Here is a 25,139-nt window from a genome sequence, read left to right as displayed (position 1 = left end):
AACATTCAATGTTATGTCATAATTATGTAAAATTCTGGCAAAATAGCTCAATGAGACAAGCAGCCCAAACTGTTGCATATACCCCGACTCTGCTAGCACTGAACGCAAGAGAAGTGACAATTTCCCAAGTTAAAATAAATGAATGTTAGCAGGCAATATGAACTAAATATGCAGATTAAAAAAAATATTCTGTGTATTGATTAAGGCATTGATGTTTATGGTTAGGTACATTTGTGCAAAGATTGTGTTTTTTCAGCAATGCGCTTTTGTTAAATAATCACCTGTTTGGCGAAGTTGTAGGCTGTGGATTCGATAAATTAACAGACACCACATTGCATATAATCAACGCAGGACAAGCTAGTTAACCTAGTAATATCATCAACCATGTGTAGTTAACTAGTGATTGAGAAGATTTGTTTTTTTTTTAGAAGATCCGTTTAATGCTAGCTAGCAACTTTACCTCGGCTTCTTACAGCCACAAGGTCCTTTTGACCCGGACTCGCGTAACAGGTGGTCAAGCACACCACACAGTTTCCTCGTGGATTGCAATGTAATCGGCATCCAAAAAGGCTGATTACCAGTTGTTATGAAAACTTGAAATTCAGACTTAGTGTAAGGGGCCAGGGGAGAGCTTAGGGCAGGTAGGTTACAGGCTGGTTCTGATGGAGGACGATAGTACCCAACAACAGTCAACAAAGAGCTATTTGAAAGTTTTACGCTTAAAACCAGCAAATCAAATCGTTTGGGGGGAGAGGACAGGGAGAGCTCTGCAGTGCTGAGTTATGACATCTGCATGTGCATCAGATGGCAACAAGATCATATTGTACAGCAATTCCATCAGGTAACATGAATACAATGCCGGCGAGAGGTGGTTAGAATAGGATGGGAGGTCAAAAGTCTGTAACCAAAATAGAGAGAGTCAGAGTCCCGAGTGTGGGAACAGTCTGTCCCACGGTTGGGTAAAGAAAGTTTGCTGACTGCAAAGTATGCAGGAGTCATGAGGCAAATAGCAAAATGCACATGAAATGCATTTCATCTGTAAGGACTTGGGGCTAGCCATTGTAAGTTCAGAGTCACTCGCACCAACAGTGCGCGACTGCTGGAGGCGAGCGGTAGCTCAGGAGAGAGGGGTGAGTGTGGTGGGGTACCTGTACCATACGGGGAGACAAGCCAGGGCAGACGGTGAACAGATCGCCTGGTGGAATCCAAGTAGCTTTTATTGGGAGAAGCTTTTATTTCTGGAGGCAGATTTCTTGTAGAAAATGTCAGTGAATGGTCTTTGAACAGCAGGAGAGGGATTCAGAGGATGCTTCAAAGACTCCTGCCACTTGCTGGGTGCAAAGGCCTCGACACCTTTTACTTCACACCTTAGTGCCAATTTAATTTGTATCTGGTCTGTCCTTGCAAGCCTGGGAACCTTAACTCAGCATTCAGTCCCCATAAAATAAATAATTGTAATGTACTTTATTTTTCTTCTTGGCTTTCAAAATAGCATCAGACCAAACACTACTCACTCACTCAGTTCCAGGTTGGATGGTGTCCTCAGGTCTCTGCTACTTGTTTGCTAGAATTTGGCCCAACGTGAACATCAGCATCATTTGAGACTAATGTATGCGAAATCAGTGGACAAATTCAGGTAGGTCCATCCCCGTTTTCTTTCTGGTCAGGTCTGGGTTTGGATCTGCAGCAAAAGGTAAACTGTCAATCAGCTTACAGGTTAAGTGTCCCTGATTAGTCAATAGCCAAGGATCTCCTGTATACCACCCTTACCTTGCCACAACAACTGAATGGCTAAAACGCATTAAAGAAGAAAATTCTGTTCACTGAAATGCATTCCAGGTGACTACCTCATGAAGCTGGTTGAGAGAATGCCAAGAGTGTGCAAAGCTGTCATCAAGGCAAAGGGTGGCTACTTTGAAGAACCTCAAATATAAAATATATTTTCATTTGTTTAACACTTTTTTGGTTACTACATGACTCCATATGTGTTATTTCATAGTTTTGATGTCTTCGCTACAATGTAGAAAATAGTCAAAAGAAAAACCTTGAATGAGTAGCTGTGTCCAAACGTTTGACTTGTACTGTGTGTACGTGCACACACCTAATGTTAGCCCAGTCACCAAAGGTTTTTAAAAGGTCAAATGGCCACCAACACTACGGTCCCAGGATAAGCAGAGAAGACAGACTGCTGGACTGAAAAAGGAGAAAGAGTGTGAAAGAGGGAGCGAGATTGACCTGAGAAGACTGCTGATGCCGGAAGGAGGAGGAAGAGAAGGAATTAACCTAGCTACATTGGAGACTAATTAATCCCACTTGAAAACCAATTAGATTACTCGGCTTCACCACCCTTCCTTCTCTTCCTCCCACTCCGTTTGCTCTTCTTTCTCCCCCTCTTCTTCCGACCATCTCTAGTTTAAGAACTTTAGGTCAATTCCATCCAACGGGTCAAGTCCAATAGATAAATGCCATAATTAAATGATGGAAGTCGAAACAGGCTTAGTGGTAATGCCATTCACCCATGTCAACACGGTCTCTCACACATTTGTATTATACGTTTTTGAGTTACATAGTACAGGTAAAAACAAAACGTGTACTATGTTATGTCTAGTCGGAGCGACCAGGCTGCCCATGTGGCTTCCCAACACTCAGTACCTTGCCTCCCCCTCATCTCCTCTGAAATGGGGAGTGCAATCCTTCCACTTGGCCTAAGGATCTCTGTGTGTGTGTGTGTGTCCTTAAAGGTCTGTCACTCCATCTCAGACACACCCATGACAAGGTGGTCATGGCCAAATGCCAGGTGATAGATAATGGGTGAGGGGTGGCACACACACACAAAAGGTTACATTTATAAAAATACAAAAAAGATAAAATAATAAACTAGTGTGCTTCTAGGGTACTAAATCAGGATACTACGATATCAGATTTCCCTTGGTAAAAAAGAAAACAAAGCACACAAAAAAAAATATGGTCCTTTAAAGCCTACTTTTGGAAAATAGTGTGTGCTATTATATCTTGCAAAATAAACTAAATGTGACTCTGGGCGACAACATAAGGCAGTTTCTTCCCCAACATTAGGACCGTTTTCCTCAAGAAATTCAGTCCACTTTATGATTTGCTTACTAGTATTGCGATACTGGTCTCGTGACAACACTATCCTGGAAAGCACACACAGGAAAATGTGGCGCCGGACATCTGACCAGCAGCACATTCAGTTACCTGTACATTTGAGAAATTTACCAGACCCATATTCAGTGGGTGTGTAACCTGATTAGGGTGTCCGGCAACGGTGCTCAGAATGACAGAAATCACATTTCGATTATGGTAATTCAAAGGAACAGAACATGCAAGTGAAATTTCACAAAATTGTATTTGTCACATTTGAAGAATACAACCGGTGTAGGTAGACCTTACCGTGAAATGCTTACTTACAAGCCCTTAACTCCATTTCTTGAACTGCCTTGTTGATTAAGAAAATATTTACTAAATAAAGTAATATAAAACATGTAAAAAATAAAATGACATAACAGTATCGAGGCTATATATGGTCCCAGTACAGAGTTAATGTGCGTGGGTACCAGTTAGTCATGGTAGTTTGTACATTGGGTTGGGGAAAAGTGACTATGCATAGATAATAAACAGCAGTGTAAAAACATGGGGGGGGGGGGTCTGTCATGGTCTGGGGCGTTGTGTCACAGCATCATCGGAATGAGCTTGTCGTCACCCCCCCTGCGCAATACAGGGAAGACATCCTCCCTCCTCATGTGGTACCCTTCCTGCAGGCTCATCCTGACATGACCCTCCAGCATGACAATGCCACCAGCCATACTGCTTGTTCTGTGCGTGATTTCCTGCAAGGAAACGTCAGTGTTCTGCCATGGCCAGCGAAGAGCCCGGATCTCAATCCCATTGAGCAAGTCTGGGACCTGTTGGATCGGAGGGTGAGGGCTAGGGCCATTCCCCCCAGAAATGTCTGGGAACATGCAGGTGCCTTGGTGGAAGAGTGGGGTAACATCTCACAGCAAGAACTGGCAAATCGGGTGCAGTCCATGAGGAGAACCACCACTGCAGTACTTAATGCAGCTGGTGGCCACACCAGCTACTGACTGTTACTTTTGATTTTGACTCCCCCCTTTGTTCAGGGACACATTCAATTACTGTTAGTCACACGTCTGTGGAACTTGTTCAGTTTATGTCTCAGTTGTTGAACCTTATGTTCATACAAATATTTACATGTTAAGTTTGCTGAAAGAAACACAGTTGACAGTGAGAGGACGTTTCTTTTTTTGCTGAGTTTAGGTCCTGGATGGGAGGAAGCTTGGCACCAGTGAAGTATTAGCCCGTACGCACTACCCTCTGTAGTGCCTTAGTCAGATGCCGAGCAGTTGCCATACCAGGCGGTGATGCAACCGTCAGGATCCTCTTGATAGTGTAGCTGTAGAACTTTGAGGCTCTGGTGACACATGCCAAATCTTTTCAGTCTCCTGAGGGGGAAAATATGTTAACGTGCCCTCTTCACGACTGTGTTGGTGTATTTGGAACATGATAGCTTGTTGGTGATGTGGATACCAAGGAACTTGAAAAACTAAACACATTCCACTACAGCCCCATCGATGTTAATAGGGGTCTGTTCGGCACTCCTTTTCCTGGAGTCCACAATCATCTCTTTTGTCTTGCTCACATTGAGGGAGAGGTGGTTGTCCTGGCACCACACGGCCAGGTCTCTCACCTCCCCCCCCCCCTTAGGCTGTCTCGTCGCTGATCAGGCCAACCACTTGTGTCGTCAGCAAACTTAATGGTGTTGGAGTCATGCTTGGCCAAGCAGTCGTGGGTGAACAAGGAGTACAGGAGGGGACTAAGCACGCACCTAAGGGGCCCCCGTGTTGAGGATCAGCGTGGCACGTGTTGTTGCCTACCCTTACCACCTGGGGCGGCCCGTCAGGAAGTCCAGGATCCAGTTGCAGAGGGATGCGTTTAGTTCCAGGGTCCTTCGCTTAGTGATGAGCTTTGTGGGCACTATGGTGTTGAACGCTGAGCTGTAGTCAATGAACAGCATTCTCACATAGGTATTCCTTTTGTCCACGTGGGAAAGGGCAGTGTGGAATGCCATTGCGTACTCGGTTACAAGACAAGTAACAGACCGCAAATTCACTAGCCTACGTCAATCTACTATCCACCATAGTAGAAAAGTAAATTTCTCATCTATGGCCATATATTGGGTCAAATTACATCCATTGGACTTATGACTCATTATAGCTAAATCAATTACTGTATTAAATGAATAGTTAACAAAAAAACACTAATTTCTGAAGCTTATACTTTGTAATAGTCTACACCATAAATATACAATGAATTTTACACAGCCTACTATGATTCCCAGGGTGCAATGCTTCACCCAGGGTTGCCAGCTGGCTACTGCAAACAAGCCCAGCCAAACACGAAGTAACTTTAGTCTAAATATATTGCTGTCATTGCTAAGTTACGAGTACATTTCACATTACTTTCAGGTTGTAATGTCATTGTCACTCAAATCATTTGAATTTAGTTGCTAGTAGAATAACGTTACAATGCAAATGTGTGTAAAATAGTTTTTAAATGTAATTTTGCAACTATACCCTTGCACTGCATGGTTTTGGAACACATTATTCTTAGTTGTTTTGGTGGGCTGGCCCTCATCTGCTCTGTAAGCAAAGCATTCCCATAGTTTGCTTCTGGAGCTACTTTTGTGGAGGTATGATGTTTTCGTTAGAAGCACTCTCCCCTCTCGCTTTCCTCTCAAAAGTGGCTTGCTTTGTGTGAACTGCATGCGCAAGTAGCCTGGCTCGCTTTCTAGTGTCCCCTTGAGGAGAATCAGACAAATTACTAGACAGACTGGATCCTCTCAATCTGTATGACGTGAGACAAATTTGACAGAAGTACCAAAAGTAACAAATTCCAGTACAAAACTGTTCCATGTTCTAGTATCAAAAAAGTACTGAAGTTTCAGTATACGGTGCAGCAATACTAGAGACACTGAACAATTAAATTATAGTGAACAAATATGTGCGCAGTGAGCACACTACGATCTTACGAACAGCATTAGCCAACTTCTACTGTCCTTCTATGGTCATACAAACAGCACTAAGTTTTGGCGTTGAGGGGGATTTTTACACTCAAGGCACATGATTACTCAACCATATTCATATTAGTCACCTCACATCCTCCTCCTAAGTGGATAGGAGGGAACGTTTACTTTCCAGCAAGGCCTATTAGTCAGTCATCTAACGTCCCAGAGAAAACACTTAGCACAGCACACACACGGGTTTCCGTTGGCCAAAAGCCGGCAATTACAGCTGGTTAATTTATTTTTATATTTTAAAGCCTGCCAAATTGACCAGCATAACATTTTTGTAAAATAACACTTTTTATGAATTGATTAAAATAGCAGTCATTATAAATACATTTGACAGTCACGTTTATCAGTATATATTAGGTTCATTTGCATAATTTAGTGGAATTAAATTGGCATCTGTATTTATGTTATTTATTGGATAAATAACGACTATCACACACGCACAGCATCCTCTGCTGGAGTAAAACATGTGTTTTTATAAGCCCATTCATTGCGCGCAACAATTCTAAAATGTTAACAGGTTTGGTGCATGTTTAAAAACTATTTTTTATATCTCAACTGATATTTGAAGCACGCCTCCCATTCACCAGTCAAGTGCAGGCAACCGTAGGCTATCAGTGCAGCCTCTTTACAATGTGAGCCAGTTTGCTATTTTAAAACCTACTTCATCGTTTGAAACCTCAATGTTTTACTTCATATTATGAGGCATGTCTTACCTTGCTTCAAAGTAGCCTACAGGCAAAATCTGACCATAGAAACGCGGAGGCAATTATTTTTCAATTCAATTTCTACCGATCTGTGTGCCAGTTACGATTGCCATATGCTCATTTTCGTGGAACAGTTTCATCTCAATAATAAAAAGTTTATTTTCAAAATCAGTCACGTGGTTATTACAAAATTCTGAATTCAAATGATAAATCTAAAAGTTTCAATTTAACTAAATGCGAGAGCACCAGCCTCTGCCATATGGACACATTGATACACGTGATCTATTGGCGGCTAAAGAAATGAGTGCATGGAACTAGAGATAGGCCTACTGCTGCATTGGCCCATAGTTGACAATAAAAGTTATAGCCTAAGTAAAAATACATAAAACCGAAAAAGTAAAAAATGATAAGATCCAGTACTTTCAAATCGCATTCATCTCTATACTGAGCCTGTCAAGACAGATAGAACGGAGGTTGAGCTATTGCAACAATGTTTCAAATCAAACAACTGGGTCTAGCCTATTCTGGGCTATCAGACAACTATTTGTGCCCAAAGGAAAATAGTAGTTATTTCACACAGAGGCTTGGTGATTATCAGGAGAGAGATTGTTGTAAAGATTTTTCTAAATAGGCCTACTGCGAGGAACTATTATCATTCACAATGGATGTATAAAAAATTTAAATGCTCAGGCATGCCGGCACGCTCCATTAACATCAACAGAACAGAGAAACCAGACAAACCTTGCTCAAAACAAAATATTTTTAAAAAGCTACATTTGTTTCCGCACAAGTGTAGCAGGTTGTGAACAGTAAATAATACGTGCAGTGAAATAATGTAACGGTGATTAACCCTTTGACACGTACGAACACACGGGTGGGATCATTCTACAGTGATCCCTGCGACGTGTGCGCAAACCGGTGATTAGAACGTCCAGTTACGTTTGACGCAGACCTGGACACATTTTTTCACAAACACATTCTTTACAAAGCTGTCCTCAACGTGAGCAGTTTATTTTTTGGATGCAATGCTAAGACATCCATAGAAGTAGCGACAGCATACCAATTCTCATCCTCCCGGGAGATGTAGGCTACATTGGTCGTAACGAACTCTCAGCTGACAAACCATAATATGAATTAGAAATGACTATTTACAATTCATCACAACACGGGTGACCTCACCAGTGATAGAATTTAGTAAAACACTTTCTAAAAATCAAAAGTAATCCGACGATAGGTAGTTTGTGCGAGCAGCCATGTTTTTTTTTCTTTTCTCATCAACCAAAGATTAACAGTTACAAGAGTTGGGTCTGTTTGCAGTATGTATATTGAAGGGGGTATGTCATCTACCATCATTCCTGGAAGTTTACCCGAAAGACGAGTGAATCATCCCTTCACCTCGTTTTGTTATAATATCTTTGGTCTGACAGACGTTTACATGACAACCAGAATGCATTGTATGATGTCAACAAACATGGCAATTAGCTTAGCATTAACTCATCATAAATCAGTTTTTTTTTAAATCAACAAACATGTTATGCAGAAACTGTAATGATAACGTAATAAGGCACTGTGATAGGAATGAAAATTATTAGTAGTAGTAGTGAAGTCAATGCGTGGGCCACCTGGGGAAATGTGCCAGGGAGAAAAAAGTTTGTGCGCTTGGGCTGCTCAGTAATGCCGCAAACGTAAAAAATGTCCGCAGCAGTAAAAGGGGATACTTCTATTAATTAACTAGGCACACCAATTCAAACCTGATGTTCAAAAATAGAACTTCAAACATCTTCACAGAGTTAATCAGGCTGTTGATTGTGGCCTGTAGAATGTTGTTCACTAGTCAATGGCTGCGCAAAGTTGCTGGATATTGGCGGGAATTGGAACGTACTGCCGTACACGTCGATTCAGAACACCCCAAACATGCTCAATGGATGGCATGTCTGGTGAGTATGCAGGACATAGAAGAACTGGGACATTTTTAGCTTCCTGGAATTGTGTACAGATCCTTGCGACATGGAGCCGTGCATTAGCATGCTGAAACATGAGGTGATGGTGGCGGATGAACGGCACAACAATGGGCCTCAGGATCTCATCACTGTATCTCTGGGCATTCAAAATTACCATTGACAAAATGCAATTGTGTTCGTTGTCCATAGTTAATGCCTGCCCATACCATAACCCCACCACATGGCATTCTGTTCACAACGTTGACATCAGCAAATCACTCGCCCACACAACTCCATACACGTGGTATGCGGTCGTGATCCCGGTTGGATGCACTTCCAAATGATCTAAAACGACGTTGGAGGCAGCTTATGGTAGAGAAATTGACAATCAATTCTCTGGCAACAGCTCTGGTGGACATTCCTGCAGGTCAGCATGCCAATTGCACACTCCCACAACTTGAGTCATCTGTGACATTGTGTTGTGCGACAACTGCACATTTTAAAGTGGCCTTTTATTGTCCCCAGCACAAGGTGCACCTGTGTAATTAGCATGCTGTTTAATCGTTGTCTTGATATGCCACACCTGTCAAGTGGATGGATTATCTTAAAGCAAAAATGCTCACGAACAGGGATGTAGAAAAATTTCTGTACAAAATCTTAAGAGAAATTAGCTTTTTGTGCATAACATTTCTGGGATCTTTTATTTCAGCTCAACAAACATGGGACCAAAACTTCACATGTTCCGTTTATATTTTTGTCGGTGTAATTTGAAATTGACAAGTTGAAACATAGCCTATAGATAATTAGCAGGCCGCATGCCTTCGTCTGAGGTCAGCGTGGGTTGCACAGCTATTTTCACCTTCCAACAGGACAACAACACTTACCACACAGCCAAGACAACGCAGGAGTGGCTTCGGGACAAGTCTCTGAATGTCCTTGAGTGGCCCAGCCAGTGCTCAGACTTTAACCCGATCAAACATCTCTGGAGTGACCTGAAAAATAGCTGTGCTAATCACATTTGCCTAAACTTACTGTCAAGCTACCAGGTTGTTAGCTAGCGAGGCAACATGACTGAACAACATTATTTGTTATGAAACCAATAACTAGTGACCCGGGATTAGTTTAAAATGGCCCGTGACATAGTTTGTGAAATTATATAAAATGTGTGCGAAACCCGATAAAGAAAAAAGGCATTTCCGGTAATATGGGTCATATTTCGTCTAACAGTTTAGGCTAGAGTTGTTTTCTTCGCTGTTAAACTGCAAGCATGCCTGTCACGTTTTCACTCTGGCATTGAGCTGGCAACAGAAACTATTAATGAAATCAAACTACCAGGAAAATGCACATATGAACATTATAATTGACACGCAGATCGGTAGAAATTGTATGATAATTTGTATACTTCCCCAAACTTGAAACTCAAAAGCTGCTGATGAAGTCTTCCTAAAATAATTGCCTCCACCTTCCTATTGTCGGATTTTCAAGCAAGGCAAGACATGACTCATATGCAGTAAAATATTCAGGTTTCAAACAATTAATTATGTTCTCAAAATGCATACGGCCTCCAGCTCACATTGTAAAGTGGTGGGTGATGTGCCGATTGCATGCCTACCGTAGTTTTTTTTTGGGGGGGGGGGGCAAAAGCTGGCAATTTGCAGTTAACGGAAACCCTGGTCTTGAGTTTAATTTATTCAGACCCTTTACTCAGTACTTTGTTGAAGCACCTTTGGCAGCGATTATAGCCTTGAGTCTTCGTGGGTATTATGCCACAAGCTTGGCACACCTGAGCTCAATTTCGAGTCTCATAGCAAAGGGTCTGAATACTTATGTAAATAAGGTATTTTGTCTTTTTATTTTTAATACATTCGCAAAAATGTTTTGTCATTATGGGATATTGTGTGTAGATTGCTGAGGATATTTTTTTATTTAATCCATTTTAGAATAAGGCTGTAACGTCACGAAAAATGGAAGGGGTCTGAATACTTTCCAAAAGCACTATATTCTTTCCTCCCATTCCTCCAGCCAAATCACAGGTAGGCCTTTGCTATTTCATGCAGTATTATATACACTAAACAGTGTGAAGTTAAAATCAAATGTGTTGTATTAAGTAGAAGTGCGAATTTCAGTGGCAGGTTTTTGGAGAACGTTTAGCAAACATGAAAAAGCGTCTGGGGGACGAGGCGAACCGTACTCTAGGCCACTGTTTTGTTTGGGGGGCACCGTGGTATCGTGATACTTGGCCTGGTATCACTTGTAACATCTTGGTATCGTGACAAGCCTACTGTGATCATTGGCGGCTAAAATACCTCAGTTAGCGCACGGAACTCAGATGGCCAATGCAGCCGTTGGCCTAGAACTTCCAATGCCAACTAAGTAAAAATGGCCTACATAAAACCGTCAAACAGAAAATATAATTATGAATTCTGGTTCTTGGAAACAAATTAATCTCTACTGAGCCTGTTCGGCTCCCTTTCTATAAGTCTTGAGTTCACTAGTGAAGTTTAACATTCATTTGATACAATCAACTAGAGCCATCCAGTACCTGTCTAACAAACTTGCAACATTGTATCAACTAGCCTATTCTGGGCCCAGAGTTGCCCAGGCCCTGGGTGCAGGACAGGCGAATGTTGTTGCACAAGGGAAAGAAATGTATTTTGTGATGTTTCCACTGGACATACACTAGCTTTCAATAGTTTGGGGTCACTTATAAATGTCCTTGTTTTTGAAAGAAAAACTAATTTGTGCGTCAGCAGTTTCCAGCTACAATATTAATTTACAACATTAACAATGTCTACACTGTATTTCGGATCATTTTGATGTTATTTTAATTGAAAAAAATACGTGCTTTTCTTTCAAAAACAAGGACATTTCTAAGTGACCAAACTTTTGAACGGTAGTAAGTACACACACGATGTAACGTACAGTGTCAGAGGGGTCCGGTTTTTCATCTTTTCTCAAACACTATTAGTCCATTACCATGTCAAGCAACGCTTGAATAGAAACATATTCAAGCATTTTAATGCTACACAATCACTACCATTCCCTTTCGTTTTTATTGCAGCCTCGTTTGAATGCTGTGGTTACACAATGTGTTGAAATCAAATCGTGCTTTTTGAGATTAAACGACCCAGACTTATATCGTCATTCATAGCAACTTACTACAGAGCAACTTATTATACAGCGATAGGGCAATTAATGCGCTCCTCCCAATAAACATCAACCTGCAATTAATGAGACCGGTATATAGCCTACTAAAACATTGATTTGACCGAACATCTTGTGATTACATTAACATCTGTATGTATTTACGTCAGAGTGTTTGAAAGCAAGTTCAGGTTCTTCGACACACATACACACACAGGGATCCAGTTGCCTGTGCCTGGGTAGTGTCCTGCTTTAGGGCCAGTGTACATTCTGTAGTGCACTACATAGGGAATAGGGTGCCATTTGGGGACGCAGCTTATACATGCTTACTGCTAGGCCCGGCTCATAAATAATTGTCAGTCTGAAAATAAAGCAGTAAATATAGATGAGGTGGTATTGGAAAGGGCAGCAAGTGAACACTCAACAGCAGCTAGCTGATACACCGCTGTAGGAAACTGAACTCAGCCCCATACTACCAGTATACTCAGTCACACTCTGAAGGGGACCTATGGATGTGGGATAGGAATGGGCAGCAGCTAGCTAACGCCCTCTAACCTCTCTACTCTAAGCTAAAACAGTAGCCAGCTAGCTAAAACTCGCTACTCTGTACTCAACAGGACCATAAGCAAGCTCCAAATAACTCCATGCTCCAGACAACCAGTAGGCTACACTCACACTTTCACACTCTGGAGCCTTACCTATGGATGTCACAGGGATAGGAAAGGGCAGCAGCAAGCACAACACGGTACGCTCGTTCAACCATGCTCCACACACACACACAAACCCTCCATATACTCTCACTCTGAAGCCAGGGTCGTGTTCAGTATGCCACACATAGCAAAACGAGAAGGAAAGTCTGCGCTGTTATCAGACAACTTTGAATAGTAGCCTACATTCTGCCCATATTCCCATTTCAAAAGGTTTCACTTCGGCGTGCCCTAATGAACAGGACCTAGTAGCCCACTAACTTCCTTGTCTCACTCCATTTCCAAAATTTTCTCATGGAGGAAGAAATGGAAAGGGTACTGAAAGAGACTCAGGTGTGCCTGGCTGCTCAGGGCAGACCACAGGAAGTGCATTCCTGTGTGATGATGCGTTTCCTGTGCCTCTTGCCAGGCTGCTGAGACACGCTGGGCCAATTAGAGCACATCAAAGACCATCCGCATGACTCAGGCACACAACAGCGGAAACACTTCAGTGAACACACCCTTCGTCAGAAAGGTGTTTTTTCCCTATGGAAAACCAAAAACATGCATACCCACAAACAGTATTGATTCTCCTATGGGAGCATGACATCACTAAGGGGTGCAGAAAGGGGTCAATGCAACACACACTCACCACACGTGAACACACACACACACACACACCCTGCAGGTCAAGGTTTCTCCAGATTACCTTGGTACTGTTTGACCCACTTTGGCACACTGGCCAGGCTCAGGGTCAACGAACGTATATATCTCTTTGTCCATTTCAGCCCCAGCTCAACAGTTAACATATGAGTCAGCCTGTGGTTGTATGAACCCATTGAGTCAAACTATCAAGCACCAATCACCCCGGATGAAATTGCTCATTGTCTAGGATTTGTTTGTTTCATTAGATTGCTCATAGGATATGTTGTAGAAACAAATTAAGTTCTGGGGCCGGATTCACAAAACACTACTTACAAAAAAAACGTAAGAAGTTTAAGGGGAAAAAATACAAGTTCACAAGTGCAATTCCTCAAAATGTTCTTAGGAACTTCGTAAATACCTTTCCTAAAAACTTTGTAAATATCTCCTAATTGACATTAGTGACGTGCTTGAAACCATAATTAAGCCTGTGACAGGGATGGTAGGATTTGGCCCACTATAATAAAGTGTTGATAAATAAATGTAATACATTTGAAGTATCTGCTTTATGTCTCGAGAATATATATATTTTTTTGGTGGCTCGCAAACCATTTATACACAAAAACAAATGTTATTTTTCACACATTATAGCCATCAGACTAGCTATATCAAAAATGGATAACCAAGGAAAGCACAATAACAGCTTCAGCAAACAAGTGCTTGTAGTGATGGTGGAGGAAATAGCAGCCAGGAAAAGGTTGAGGAGACTCGAGACCAAAGAGAGGATGGCCGAGTCAGTCTCTGCCGACGGGGGTATGGCAAGGGACAGTTCGTGGTTACAAAAGTATCCATTCATCACAAGACAAGGGTTTAGCTGTCCTAAAGTTAAAACCTCTTAAGGATCGTACGCCCCACCGCCCCCCCCCCCCCTCCCTAAAATGACATACCCAAATCATACTGCCTGTAGCTCAGGACCTGAAGCAAGGATATGCATTATTTCAAAAATAAAAATGTTGGTACATAGTCTTTGAAATGCACAAGTAAGGCCATTATATGACTACGGAGTCTAGGCGCAATTTAGATTTTGGCCACTAGATGGCAGCAATTTGCAAAGTTTTTGACTGATCCAATGAACCATTGCATTACTGTTCAAAATGTATCAAGACTGCCCAAATGTGCAGAATTGGTTTATTGATACATTTTCAAGATCATAACTGTGCACTCTCAAACAATAGCATGGCATTTGTTCACTAATAGCTACTGTATATTGGACAGTGCAGTTAGATTAAGTACATTTCCAAGAAGAAATCATAAAACATCAGAATAATTAAGGAATGCTAGGTGTAAGTAGACAGACAAAAATAAACAATTAAATTGTTGCCATTAACAGTTCATCACTAACCCTCTTGGTAACATGAAAACACTAGCAGCTCTACCAGCTCTGCTAGGGCGAGTCATATGTTCAGAGAGGTGTTCTCTCATTTGTGTCTGGAAATAGCTAGCTAGTAAGATAGCCAACTTCAGCCAGTTGGCTTGGGTGCTTGACCACCGTTGTGAGGTCAGAACGTTCAGATCAACCCTACTCCTCAGCCAGAGTCAGACCTGAATTGTTACGAGTACCACTTCAGCGTGGCGGTGGCACACCCAGCCACTACGGTGGCACGTGTGACACCCACACTGCTCTAATCATAAGCAAATGCACCTTTTTTAGCCTAATAATGATCTTGTTTGAAGACAGCCTACCATTCCTGCTGAGGCAATAGACTGTTACGAGTACTTGGTGCTCTTCCTTAGCTAACTAGAAATATTTAAAATGTACAATCAGGGATCTCCCTAGGATTTTCTGACTAGGCGGTGCTGATGTAGGCCTAAGGTTGGGTCAGTCAACTTCCCCCTCAGGAAGTTGGAGCATTTTGCATTTTTGAATGCCATTTCCTGAAACAGTCTTAAATTATATCAAACAATGTAGACAACACAGAAGTCTTGTGTTGAATCCTAGATGAAATTGAGTTAGTCGTCTCAATAACACCCTCACATTCTTTCTAGGTTAAAATGTAGGGGTATTGATTATTAGGTGTCTTTATGTCAATAGTCTAGTGAAAATGTAAACTGTCTTAACTTTATTTGGGGATTACTGGGTTAAGGCGATATGGCCAAAATACTGTATATCCCAGTATTTTTCCAATTTCGGATGGTATTTTAAGTTTTACAATTATAAAATGGTAAAATGTGCTTTATAAGTAGTGCGCGACCCCTAGAGTGGCAACACATACAGTACCAGTCAAATGTTGACTCCTACTCAAAGGTTTTTATTTTTACTATATTGTAGAATAAAAAAAATGAAGACATCAAAAATATGAAATAACATGGAATCATGTACTAACCAAAAAAAAGAAGTTTAGTTCTTTAAAGTAGCCACCCTTTGCCATGATAACAGCCTTGCATACTCTTGGCATTCTTACAACAATCTTCACCTGGAATGCTTTTCCATGTCTTTTATTTAACTAGGCAAGTCAGTTAAGAACAAATTCTTATTTACAGCCTAGGAACAGTGGGTTATCTGCCTTGTTCTGGGGCAGAACGGCAGATTGTCAGCTCGGGGACTTGATCTAGCAACATTTCGGTTACTGGCCCAACGCTCTAACCACTAGGCTACCTGCCGCCTTGAAGGTGTTCCCACAAATGCTGAGCACTTGTTGGCTGCTTTTTCTTCACATCCCAAACCATCTCAATTGGGTTGAGGTTGGGTGATTGTGGAGGCCAGGTCATCTGATGCAGCACTCCATCACTCTCCTTCTTGGTCAAATAGCTCTTACACAGCCTGGAAGTCCTTATATGTTGAAAAACAAATGATAGTGGCACTAGGCGCAAGGGGTGGCAGGTAGCCTAGTGGCTAGAGCATTGGGCCAGTAACCGAAGGGTTGCTAGATCGAATCCCTGAGCTGACAAGGTAAAAAATCTGTCGTTCTGCCCCTGAACCAGGCAGTTAACCCACTGTTCCTAGGCCGTCATTGTAAATAAGAAATGTTCTGAACTGACTTGCATAGTTAAATAAAGGAAAATTAAAAACAGATGGGATGGTGTATCGCTGTGGTAGCCATGCAGGTTAAGTGCGCCTTGAATTATAAATCACAGACAGTGTCACCAGCAAAGCACCATCATCACACCTCCATGCTTCACGGTGGGAACCACACATGCAGAGATCATCAGTTCACATACTCTGCGTCTCAAGACACGGCAGTTTTGTATCCAAAAATCGCAAATTTGAACTCAACAGACCAAAAGGACAGACTTCAACCGGTATATTATCCATTGCTCATGTTTTATGGCCCACACAAAAATATGCATTTCCTGCACGCGTTTGAGATCATTTTCACACTGCCACATAGGGCTGTAAGATATGGGGGAGAGAAAGATTCTTCTTTTTAACCAAGTGTTGCAATTGCGATTTGCATCAAAACACTTGCGTGAACCGTAAGATAATAGGGGGCACATTGAATACAGTGTTGTTTGACATGGCAACGAATGAAAATGCCAGGGAGGAGTTATTGTGACAGGTTAGGAATCAAAGAGTTGGTCATCATTTCCTAGGGCACCCTATAATCTTTGGCTACATTAAATATTCTCTTAGTTACTTCATGTAGCTAACAGTCATGCTTCGACATATTCCTCTGATTTAGAAGGTTGTAAAAACATGCTGATTTAGGCCAAGCCATCACTTGTATCAGGCTTGTATAGCTAGCTACCTTTGCACTGACTCAGTACTTTTATTAGCTAGCTAGCGATTAACATTAGCGGTTAACACAACTTAGCCACAACTTGCTAAGGCAAACTAGCTGTTTGCAGATGTAAGAAACACAAACTAATAGTGTAATTATAGAATGCTTGTGGATTTATATTAAGAAGCAAAGTGGAAACAGCATCGCAGTCATCAACATTGTTGCTTGTGCTGCATTAACCACGCAGACTGAATGCAAGTGTCTCGTGGTCGAGCAACAACAAACGTGCTCCTCGAGTGACAGGGGGCGGGGCTAGGTCTGTGGAAAGTGGCATAGAGAGAGATGACTGAAGTAGCAGCGTAAACTATAACAATTGACTTTATGCAAGGCGTATCACATTTAGAAAACCAAACATTTAAATAGTGTTATAGAAGGTAAAGTAAAAACCCAAACCGGTCCGTGCATCAATACCGGTATATATTAAAATACGGTACACCTAGGGCAACAAAATGTTGTCAGCTGGTGACGGTCAAGCAAATAACTGCCAGTCTCAACCGACTCCGACCTTTGGAACATCTACATTTGAAAAAAGTCCAATAAATCCGTATAATATTGCCAACACCATCACAATAAATCCATTATTCATTTTAGACAGGTCTAAAGAAATATAAAAAATATTTAGTCTATTTCAGAAGAACAGAATAGCATACTCCGGGTTGTCCTTATGTTAGGCCCGGATCTGGCTATGCCATATTGGCTGTGTTAATTTAGCAGCAGTTCATTTAGCAGACAAGATTTGCTTAGAATTCCATGGAAAATTATCTTCTCCAAATTCACACACCGCCTATGTATGCCAGTTAAGTTCTACACCAGTTGTAAAATTGATTGCGTTTAATTTTTTCCTCCTAGCCCCAACTTCAGACGGTTGAGTCAAAAACCAATGTGCCAACTAAAAGTCTATTTTTGCATATTTTACATTCGTTTTTCATGCCAGCGTACTTTGAACTCAAATTGCGTGCATGGTACGCAAAATGTGTGCAGGTTTGCAGGTCTGCAGAGCGTCTAGTGTGCATTCTGAACGCTCAGAGTGAAACACTGAATTTAGGAAGGGACAATTGACAACCTTTGAATTTATAAAACGCTCCGAGCACCCTCTGACACTCTAGAGTGAATTTACGAAGCAACCTTAAAATCATCCAAGGCGTTACATTTGAACTCATGACTGATGCACCTACAGCATTATACAGGAATGCTGCGGATTCATTAAAAAACTTTTTTTTAAAAAGTGTGGGCAGAGTATAGGGCTGGGAATTGCCAGGGACCTCGCAACACGATATTATCACGATGCTTTGGTGCCGACACAATATGCATTGCCATTCTCACGATTCTATATCTACTGCGGTCCAATACTGTGATTCTATGTTGCAAACATATATTGCTCATTATATGTCTGCTGCAGTTGGAAAAGAGAGCATGAGAAAATGTGTTTTGATCAGTCATGGAAATAAACAAGAGTGCTGAAAACAAAATAGGCTCTCTATTTCAAAAGGAAGATGGAGAACAAGCTATTAAGTAAAGATACTGGAGTGTTGGTGCAGGTACAGCCAACTAGTGAAAAAAATAACATTGCGATAGTCAAAACGAGACGATATATCATCAAATTATTTCCCAATATGCAACTATCGATTACCCCCCAATCACTAGTTGAGTACAGTAGGGGAGAATCCCTCTCCTCATTATCACCTTTTACATTGCAGGGCAAGCATGCCTCCCTGCATGCCAACAGACAACTGGAGGGCTACACACACACTTATGAGCATTAGGCTAATATAGACCCCCCCAAACATACAAACCCCACTCATCCCCCACAAAAACACGCTCTCCGTCACTCACCCGTGAACGTGGCAGTCATCCCGTCTGACTTGGTGAAGTCTATACTGGCATAGGCGCCGTTGTTCTCCGCTACCGGCACAGTCACATTACCAGCTGAGGGGGCATTGGGGGTCAGCCCGGTTCCCCCCTGCTGCTGCTGTGGTATGGGGAGTGTGTTAGATTCCTGGTCCTCTCTCAGCTCCAGGGCAATGTAGTTGAGGCCGTTCTGATATCCCACAGACACATTTCTGCACATATGTCCTCCAGGAGGGCCCCCAGAGGAGGCTGAGTCCATGCCCAGATCAGAGGGCCCTGGCTGGGCAGGAAAAGCGGCCAAATCTACCCCTATCCCCTCCACACACATCCACACGCTGTCAAAGGAGCCAGAGCTGGCCCACTTGGAGCCCTCGGCCAGGAGAGTTCCGTTGATGGCCGAGGGATTGGCTGAGCCCGAGGGGGGATTAGTGCCGGTGCTGGAGCTTGTGGTTCTGCCTCCTCCGGGGGCGGAGGAGAAGGTTTCAGAGCTGTGTCTGCGTCGCCCCTGGGGGTCAGCACGTACCACTTTGGGGGGCTCAGGCTGGGGGCTGAAGGATGAGGGAGGGCTGATGGTGTGGGGGAGTAAGGTAGGGGGGTACCGGCCCTCCATCACACACAGGTGCTGCAGCATAGCTGTGGGGCTACTCTGTGACCCCCGCGACCCCTCATCCTTGCTAAGGTTAAAGGTCATATCTGTGTAGTCATCTGTTCCCATCTGTTTCCGCCAGTGAGCTCCAGAAGAGCCAGGAGCTCCACTCAGGGAGGAATTGGCGGTCGGCGGTCGAATGTAGCTGGGTGGGTTCCATGGGGCCACCAGAGAGGGTCTGGGTGACTGGTTCTTAGTCAGGCGGCAACCATCATCACGCCCACCTCCAACCTCTACACTCATATAGTCCTGGTTCTGGGGAGGGGAGTGACGCTGCTCGGCGGAGCCCATCGAGGGTGAGACGTACTGGTCAGAGAGAGGGCAGGATGTGGGGGGTCCGTAGGGATCCCCAAACTCGATGTTGATGTACTCACCGGGGCTGGAGGGTCCCTCGGCAGCAGCTGGCTCACTAACCCTCAGCGACCCATGGAAGCTGTGGCGGCCCAAGGGAAGGCGGTTGGGCCGAACCGCAGTCGTTCGTCGGTCACCTCGAGCTGCTTGGTGGTGGGCACCGTAGGGCGGGGGGTGGTGGGCGTGAGGGGTGTCTGACCCCCCACTACTGAAACCCTTTGTCGTAACACCAGTGACCTGGGAGTAGATGGGTTTAGCTGGGGAGCTCATAGGCACGTATTCCTCATGCTCCCATTTTCTCTGTTCACCATCTCTGGCGACGGGCCTTGTAGGAGCGAGGCAGGGAGAAGTAGGGACTGTATGATTTAGGGATACCTTCAGGGTTGTTCAGTGTGTAGTATCCTCCCTCGTTGGAGAGCTTCCGTCCTCCTGTCGCGTTCCCTCCTCTTCCACTGCTGTAGGACATGTCCATATACTCTCCAGTCTCAGGCCGCTCCACTATACTACCAGAACTACCGACACCCAGACCCATGTTACTGCTACTGCTGTGGGGACTTGGGGAGGCCTGGACTGGAGAAGAGGAGCTTGGTCCCCCTGGTAGCATCATCATGTAGCCCTGGGGGTCCGTAGGCTGGTGGGGTTGGAGCTGGTGGGCCGAGCGTGGGGCCAGGGCTGGGCTAGAGGCCTGGGGGGAGTGGGAGGGCTGGGGAGGGTGTGAGAGAGAGTGGTGATGGGGATGAGAGTGGGAGCTAGGTTGCATAGGCATGTAATCTGGGGTGTCACGGGGTGAGGCTGTCACCCCACACAACATGGGCATATAGCCACTGTCCTCCTTGGCCGAGGAGGAGGGGTAGGAGGAAAGAGGGGTCTGCCCTGGCTGTGCTCGGAGCAGGAGCTGTAGTCGGAGCGGAGGGAGGACGATGTGGAGGAAGGTTGGTTGCTGCTGCCGGTGCGGCCCAGAGACAGAGCCTCTTCCACAGACACCAACTCGTCCTGTGAGAAGGTGGTCTGGGTCATCTTCTGGTACACAGCCACGCAGCTGCTACCGCCGGCAACACCACCCTGACTCCCGGGCCGCGTGAACGAGTGTGTCCGCCGCCTCAGAGACCGGTCTTCGTCCGTCGACGTGCTCTCGTCCCGGTGGGGGGCCTCGGCACCGCCAGAGCTACTCACGCCGCCCGCTCCAAACACCTCGCGGTGCCAGCCCATGGCCATGTAGTCACTCAGGCAGTTCTCTTCTCTGATTGGTGGAGTGTTGCCCAGCGAATCGGGTGTGTTGCTACGGACTCGGAAGTAGCGAAAGTCTCCGGGGCTTGAGCCGTACTCGTCTGAGGAGTTGAAGCCTCCGTCAGAGGGGGAGCCGCATATGGACGAGCTGGAGGGCCGGGTGAGGGTGTCAGAGACTGAGCCGTGACCGCTGCTGCTGGACACACTAACGGGGGAGGTGGTGGAGGAGAAGTGGGAGACGGGGAGCGAGGCGGAGCGGGTGTGGCAGTTGGAGCCCGGTAGCGCCCTGGCGTAGCGCCCTCCTCCCCCAGTGTTCCCTGCCCCTCCCCCACCCTCCTGGCGCCCTAGGTGTATCCGGGCGGTGTTCAGGTGGATCAGGCTGCCGGTAACAGACCGGAATGGCCGGTTCATCGTCCCTTCGCCTTCACTTGACGTCCTGAAGCGGTAGCCACTGGCACCGGAGCTCTTACTCGATGGTGGCGTACCGACCGCCGACTCAGTCCGGGAGCGGCGCTGGAGACCCGTCTGGCTCGGCGGCAGGTTGCCTAGGTGACGGCGGGTGGTGATGAACGCCATGGGGTTGGAGCCCGATGATTGGCTTTTACTCCTAGGGCGGATCTCTGCGAAGGCCTTCAGAGCCTTCATGGTCTCTAAGATGGTCTCGTGCATGTTCTGAGCCACGACAGAGTCATCTACCTGCATCCATATCTCCCCTGGTCCTATGGAGGATGACCGACCCACCTCGATGAAGAAGAAGCTTTCTGAGTGTCCACATCGTCTGATGTTCATTAGCTGGAGGTTGACATACGGTGTCTCAGAGTTTAGTTTGACCAGATGGATAGTTTTAGAAGAGAGGCATAAACGATACACACCTGTGAGGTTCTTGGTCTGACCCAGACCTTTGGGTTTCACATTCACCTGCCACACCTCTTTGAAAACCGTACCTGGTGTGACTGTACCATAGCCATCATCCAACTCGTCAGAGTCTAGATGCCCCTTTTTCCCCTCACTCATTAGTTCACTCAGGGCTACATACCAGTCCTCTTGCTCCTGTTCGTTTTCAGCCACAATGGCAAAGTACTCATCCTTAGTGTAGAGGGCTATGAGGTGTTTGTTCTTGGAATCCGCTCTTTTGTTGACGGTGAAGCACTGATACAGATAGATCACCCGTTTCGGGGCTGCTGCTGAAGACCGCAGGCTACTGCGGAATTTTTTATCGCTGTCATAGTACTCCAACCGGCTGAGGCCTAGGTGGCTCGCCACCCTCAGAACGAAAAACCTCTTGTGTCCATGCTTCTGTTTCCGTAGGTAGCCACACTTCCGAATGTCGTCCATGACCCCTGAGGTAGCGACGCTAACGTTAGCATTCGCAGCCAATTGAATTGCAGCCGACGCCGCGTTCACCGATGCAGCGAGTGCGTGGTGGCTAGCAGAGGGGTCCTCATGTACCAGGTTCAAAGACGACAACGAGGCTTTCCTTACCGGGGACCCTGGGATGTTTTCACCAGAGAGAGTATGCTGCTGTTGCTGTGTCGCCACCGGATAGTGGTGCAACAGCGGGCGTTGTTCTTTGGGCAGCGAGCTCTGGGGGTAGTGATGGTGGCTGTGGTGGTTGGAGGGCGGCATGTGCTGATGAAAACGAGCTCCACTGCCACCGCAGATATTCAATAAGGGGGAAGGGGGTTCCCCAATTGAGGTGTAGCCGTTGGCTGCCGTAGCCGTTGGTGTCGTCCCGATGCCCCTCTGTTGCGTCTCCACCAACAACATAGCGGCTTTGTTTTCTTGGTAATTCATCAAATTGGCCATTTATAGAACACAACCAAAGGTCACTTTACCTAAGCAGTGCTGTGGACCTAGACCCCATTCTTGTTTAGGAGACGGACTCCGGCTGGCGCTGCTGTATTGTGGTGGCTACACCGCGCGATGGTTAGCTACAATCAAAGCAAAAATGTCAGATTGTTAAGTTAAAAACGACCGGTCCAGGCCTCTTCGCGAAAAATAGGTATCCAATATGGGGTTTTATGAAATAAAGCCGCCCCTGTGCAACGTTTCTATAATCGTTAGAATCCAAGCTAGCTGGCTAGCAATCTGTCCCCTTCTCCCTCTCTACATATCTCTACAGAGCGGAGCACAAACAACACGTGACTGGTGCGTCATCCATAAGTAAGGAGGAATAATGAGCCAGACGGGGCTTCTCATTGGAAGTTCAGCGAGATTGACAGGAACTGACAGGCAAACGAGACAATTGTTTTGTGTCATTCGTGTTTTACGTCAATACGGTGGACCAATGAGACATCGCACATATTTTCTTTAGTTAAAGAGAGGTGTTCGAGATGATTGACAGCTGACTGGCCAATGATTATAGGGTCAGTGATAGGCGTTCGTTGATGCTACCCCTTTCATTGGACAATATTGTTGATTGACCACTGTTTTGATTTGGCACGAAGGTGTGTTTTTTATTTACAATGACTGCCTAGGAACACTGGGTTAACTGCCTTGATCAGGGGCAGAATGAGAGACTTTTACCTTGTCAGCGCTGGGATTCAATCCAGCAACCTTTTGGTTACTGGCTCAACACTCTAATCACTAGGCTACTTGCCACCCCAACATTTTGCAAAGCCTTGGGCAAAATGTGCCCCAAAACAACCCCTTGCCTCCTTCCCATTTGGTGTACTTTACAGATTCCAAAGAAGTGGGCTCCAGTAAAACCATTGGAATGGTTGCAGATATTACCAAACTGATAGCACCTATCTGATTATTTCAGATCTGCAAAATTGGAAGGGCCAGGTGTCACAGTCAGGGGCCACAGTAATTATTTAGGGTGTTGTTTGTAGAATCTGTTGACAATTTGTGTTTTCTTTTTGCAATCATCTTATTAGTTAGCTTGCTGTACAATGATTAGTGGTTTGAATCATGACTCAGCATGCCTATGTTTTTGTTTTGTTGTTGCCACTTGGCGCTTGTGCAATACTTTACCTGTGACCTGCTGTCTGGTCAAGCTCCAGAGAGACAGAGATGGGTGAAAAGTATAATAATGAGTTATTCATTCTTTCCAAACATTATTTTAATCACTTTTCACATTCATTATTTGACATGGGACATCCCTGGATTGGACTAGTCCCCCCCCCCCCCATCTTTATTATTATTTATTTTTATTGAACCTTTATTTAACTAGGCAAGTCAGATAAGAACAAATTCTTATTTACAATGACGGCCTACCCAACGTGAATTTATCAAACAATACTGGCCATTGAAGGAGTGGATACTCCTTTCCTGGCATATCTGTAAGACATTATACCACAACCTTTAATAGTCATTGTTATGTGTTTGTCAGTACTTTTGTTAGACGAATGTTCAACAGTATTGCATTGGCATTATGACAGACAGTTAGAGCATCCTCTACTGGTTTCCTTAGTACATTACAGAAGGTCTGCCCATTGTGCTGTAAATGTTATGCCATCTGATAATAATGGGACCACCATAATATGTCGTAATAGGCCTGATTAAGCAATGTGTCAGAGCAATGGGTGTGCTGTAGTTACATCTATAGTTATGTATTGTAGTTGTTTGGTTATTTTATCTAAAGATGCATGGACATAGAACTAAAATGGAATAGTGAATAGTAAAAGTGCTTACCTACTTTGCATGTTTACACATATAATGCTATAGGCTATTGCCTTTCCTCCCCCTTCAATTTCCAATCCCCCTTCAATTCCCTCCATCCTTCCCCTCTACCCCTCCCCCTCAACCACCATTCAACTCCAGATTGCATAATTAATCCCAAAATGACTGTTCTCTCGTCTCCTTCCTATTCTGCATGCCATACAGTGCATTCGGAAAGTATTCAGACCCCTTGACTTTTTTCACATTCACAATTACAACCTTATTCTAAAATGGATTAAATTATGTTTTCCCCTAAATAATCTACACGCAATACCCCATATTGACAAGGCGAAAACAGTTTATTTAGATTTTTTTTGCAAATGTATTATAAATAAAAAACAAAAATACCTTATTTACATAAGTATTCAGACACGTTTGCTATGAGACTCGAAATTCA

At 44.3% G+C, this 25,139-nt stretch overlaps 1 protein-coding gene across 1 annotated transcript in view; it reads right to left on the bottom strand.

Annotated features, from left to right (window-relative positions):
- Nucleotides 1-23,210, bottom strand: part of LOC115133282 (insulin receptor substrate 2-B-like) — a 30,509-nt gene extending 7,299 nt beyond the window's left edge. The window contains 3 exon segments of the mRNA XM_029666360.2: nt 18,841-20,177; nt 20,179-20,714; nt 20,717-23,210. Coding sequence (XP_029522220.2) covers nt 18,841-20,177; nt 20,179-20,714; nt 20,717-22,885 — 4,042 coding nt within the window. The 5' untranslated portion in view covers nt 22,886-23,210.
- Between the last annotated feature and the right edge of the window lie 1,929 nt (nt 23,211-25,139).

The sequence above is a fragment of the Oncorhynchus nerka genome, linkage group LG8 (assembly GCF_034236695.1).
Source record: "Oncorhynchus nerka isolate Pitt River linkage group LG8, Oner_Uvic_2.0, whole genome shotgun sequence".
NCBI classification, from domain to species: domain Eukaryota; kingdom Metazoa; phylum Chordata; class Actinopteri; order Salmoniformes; family Salmonidae; genus Oncorhynchus; species Oncorhynchus nerka.
Note: the sequence above shows the minus strand (reverse complement) of the source record. Positions and strands in the feature narration are given on the sequence as shown.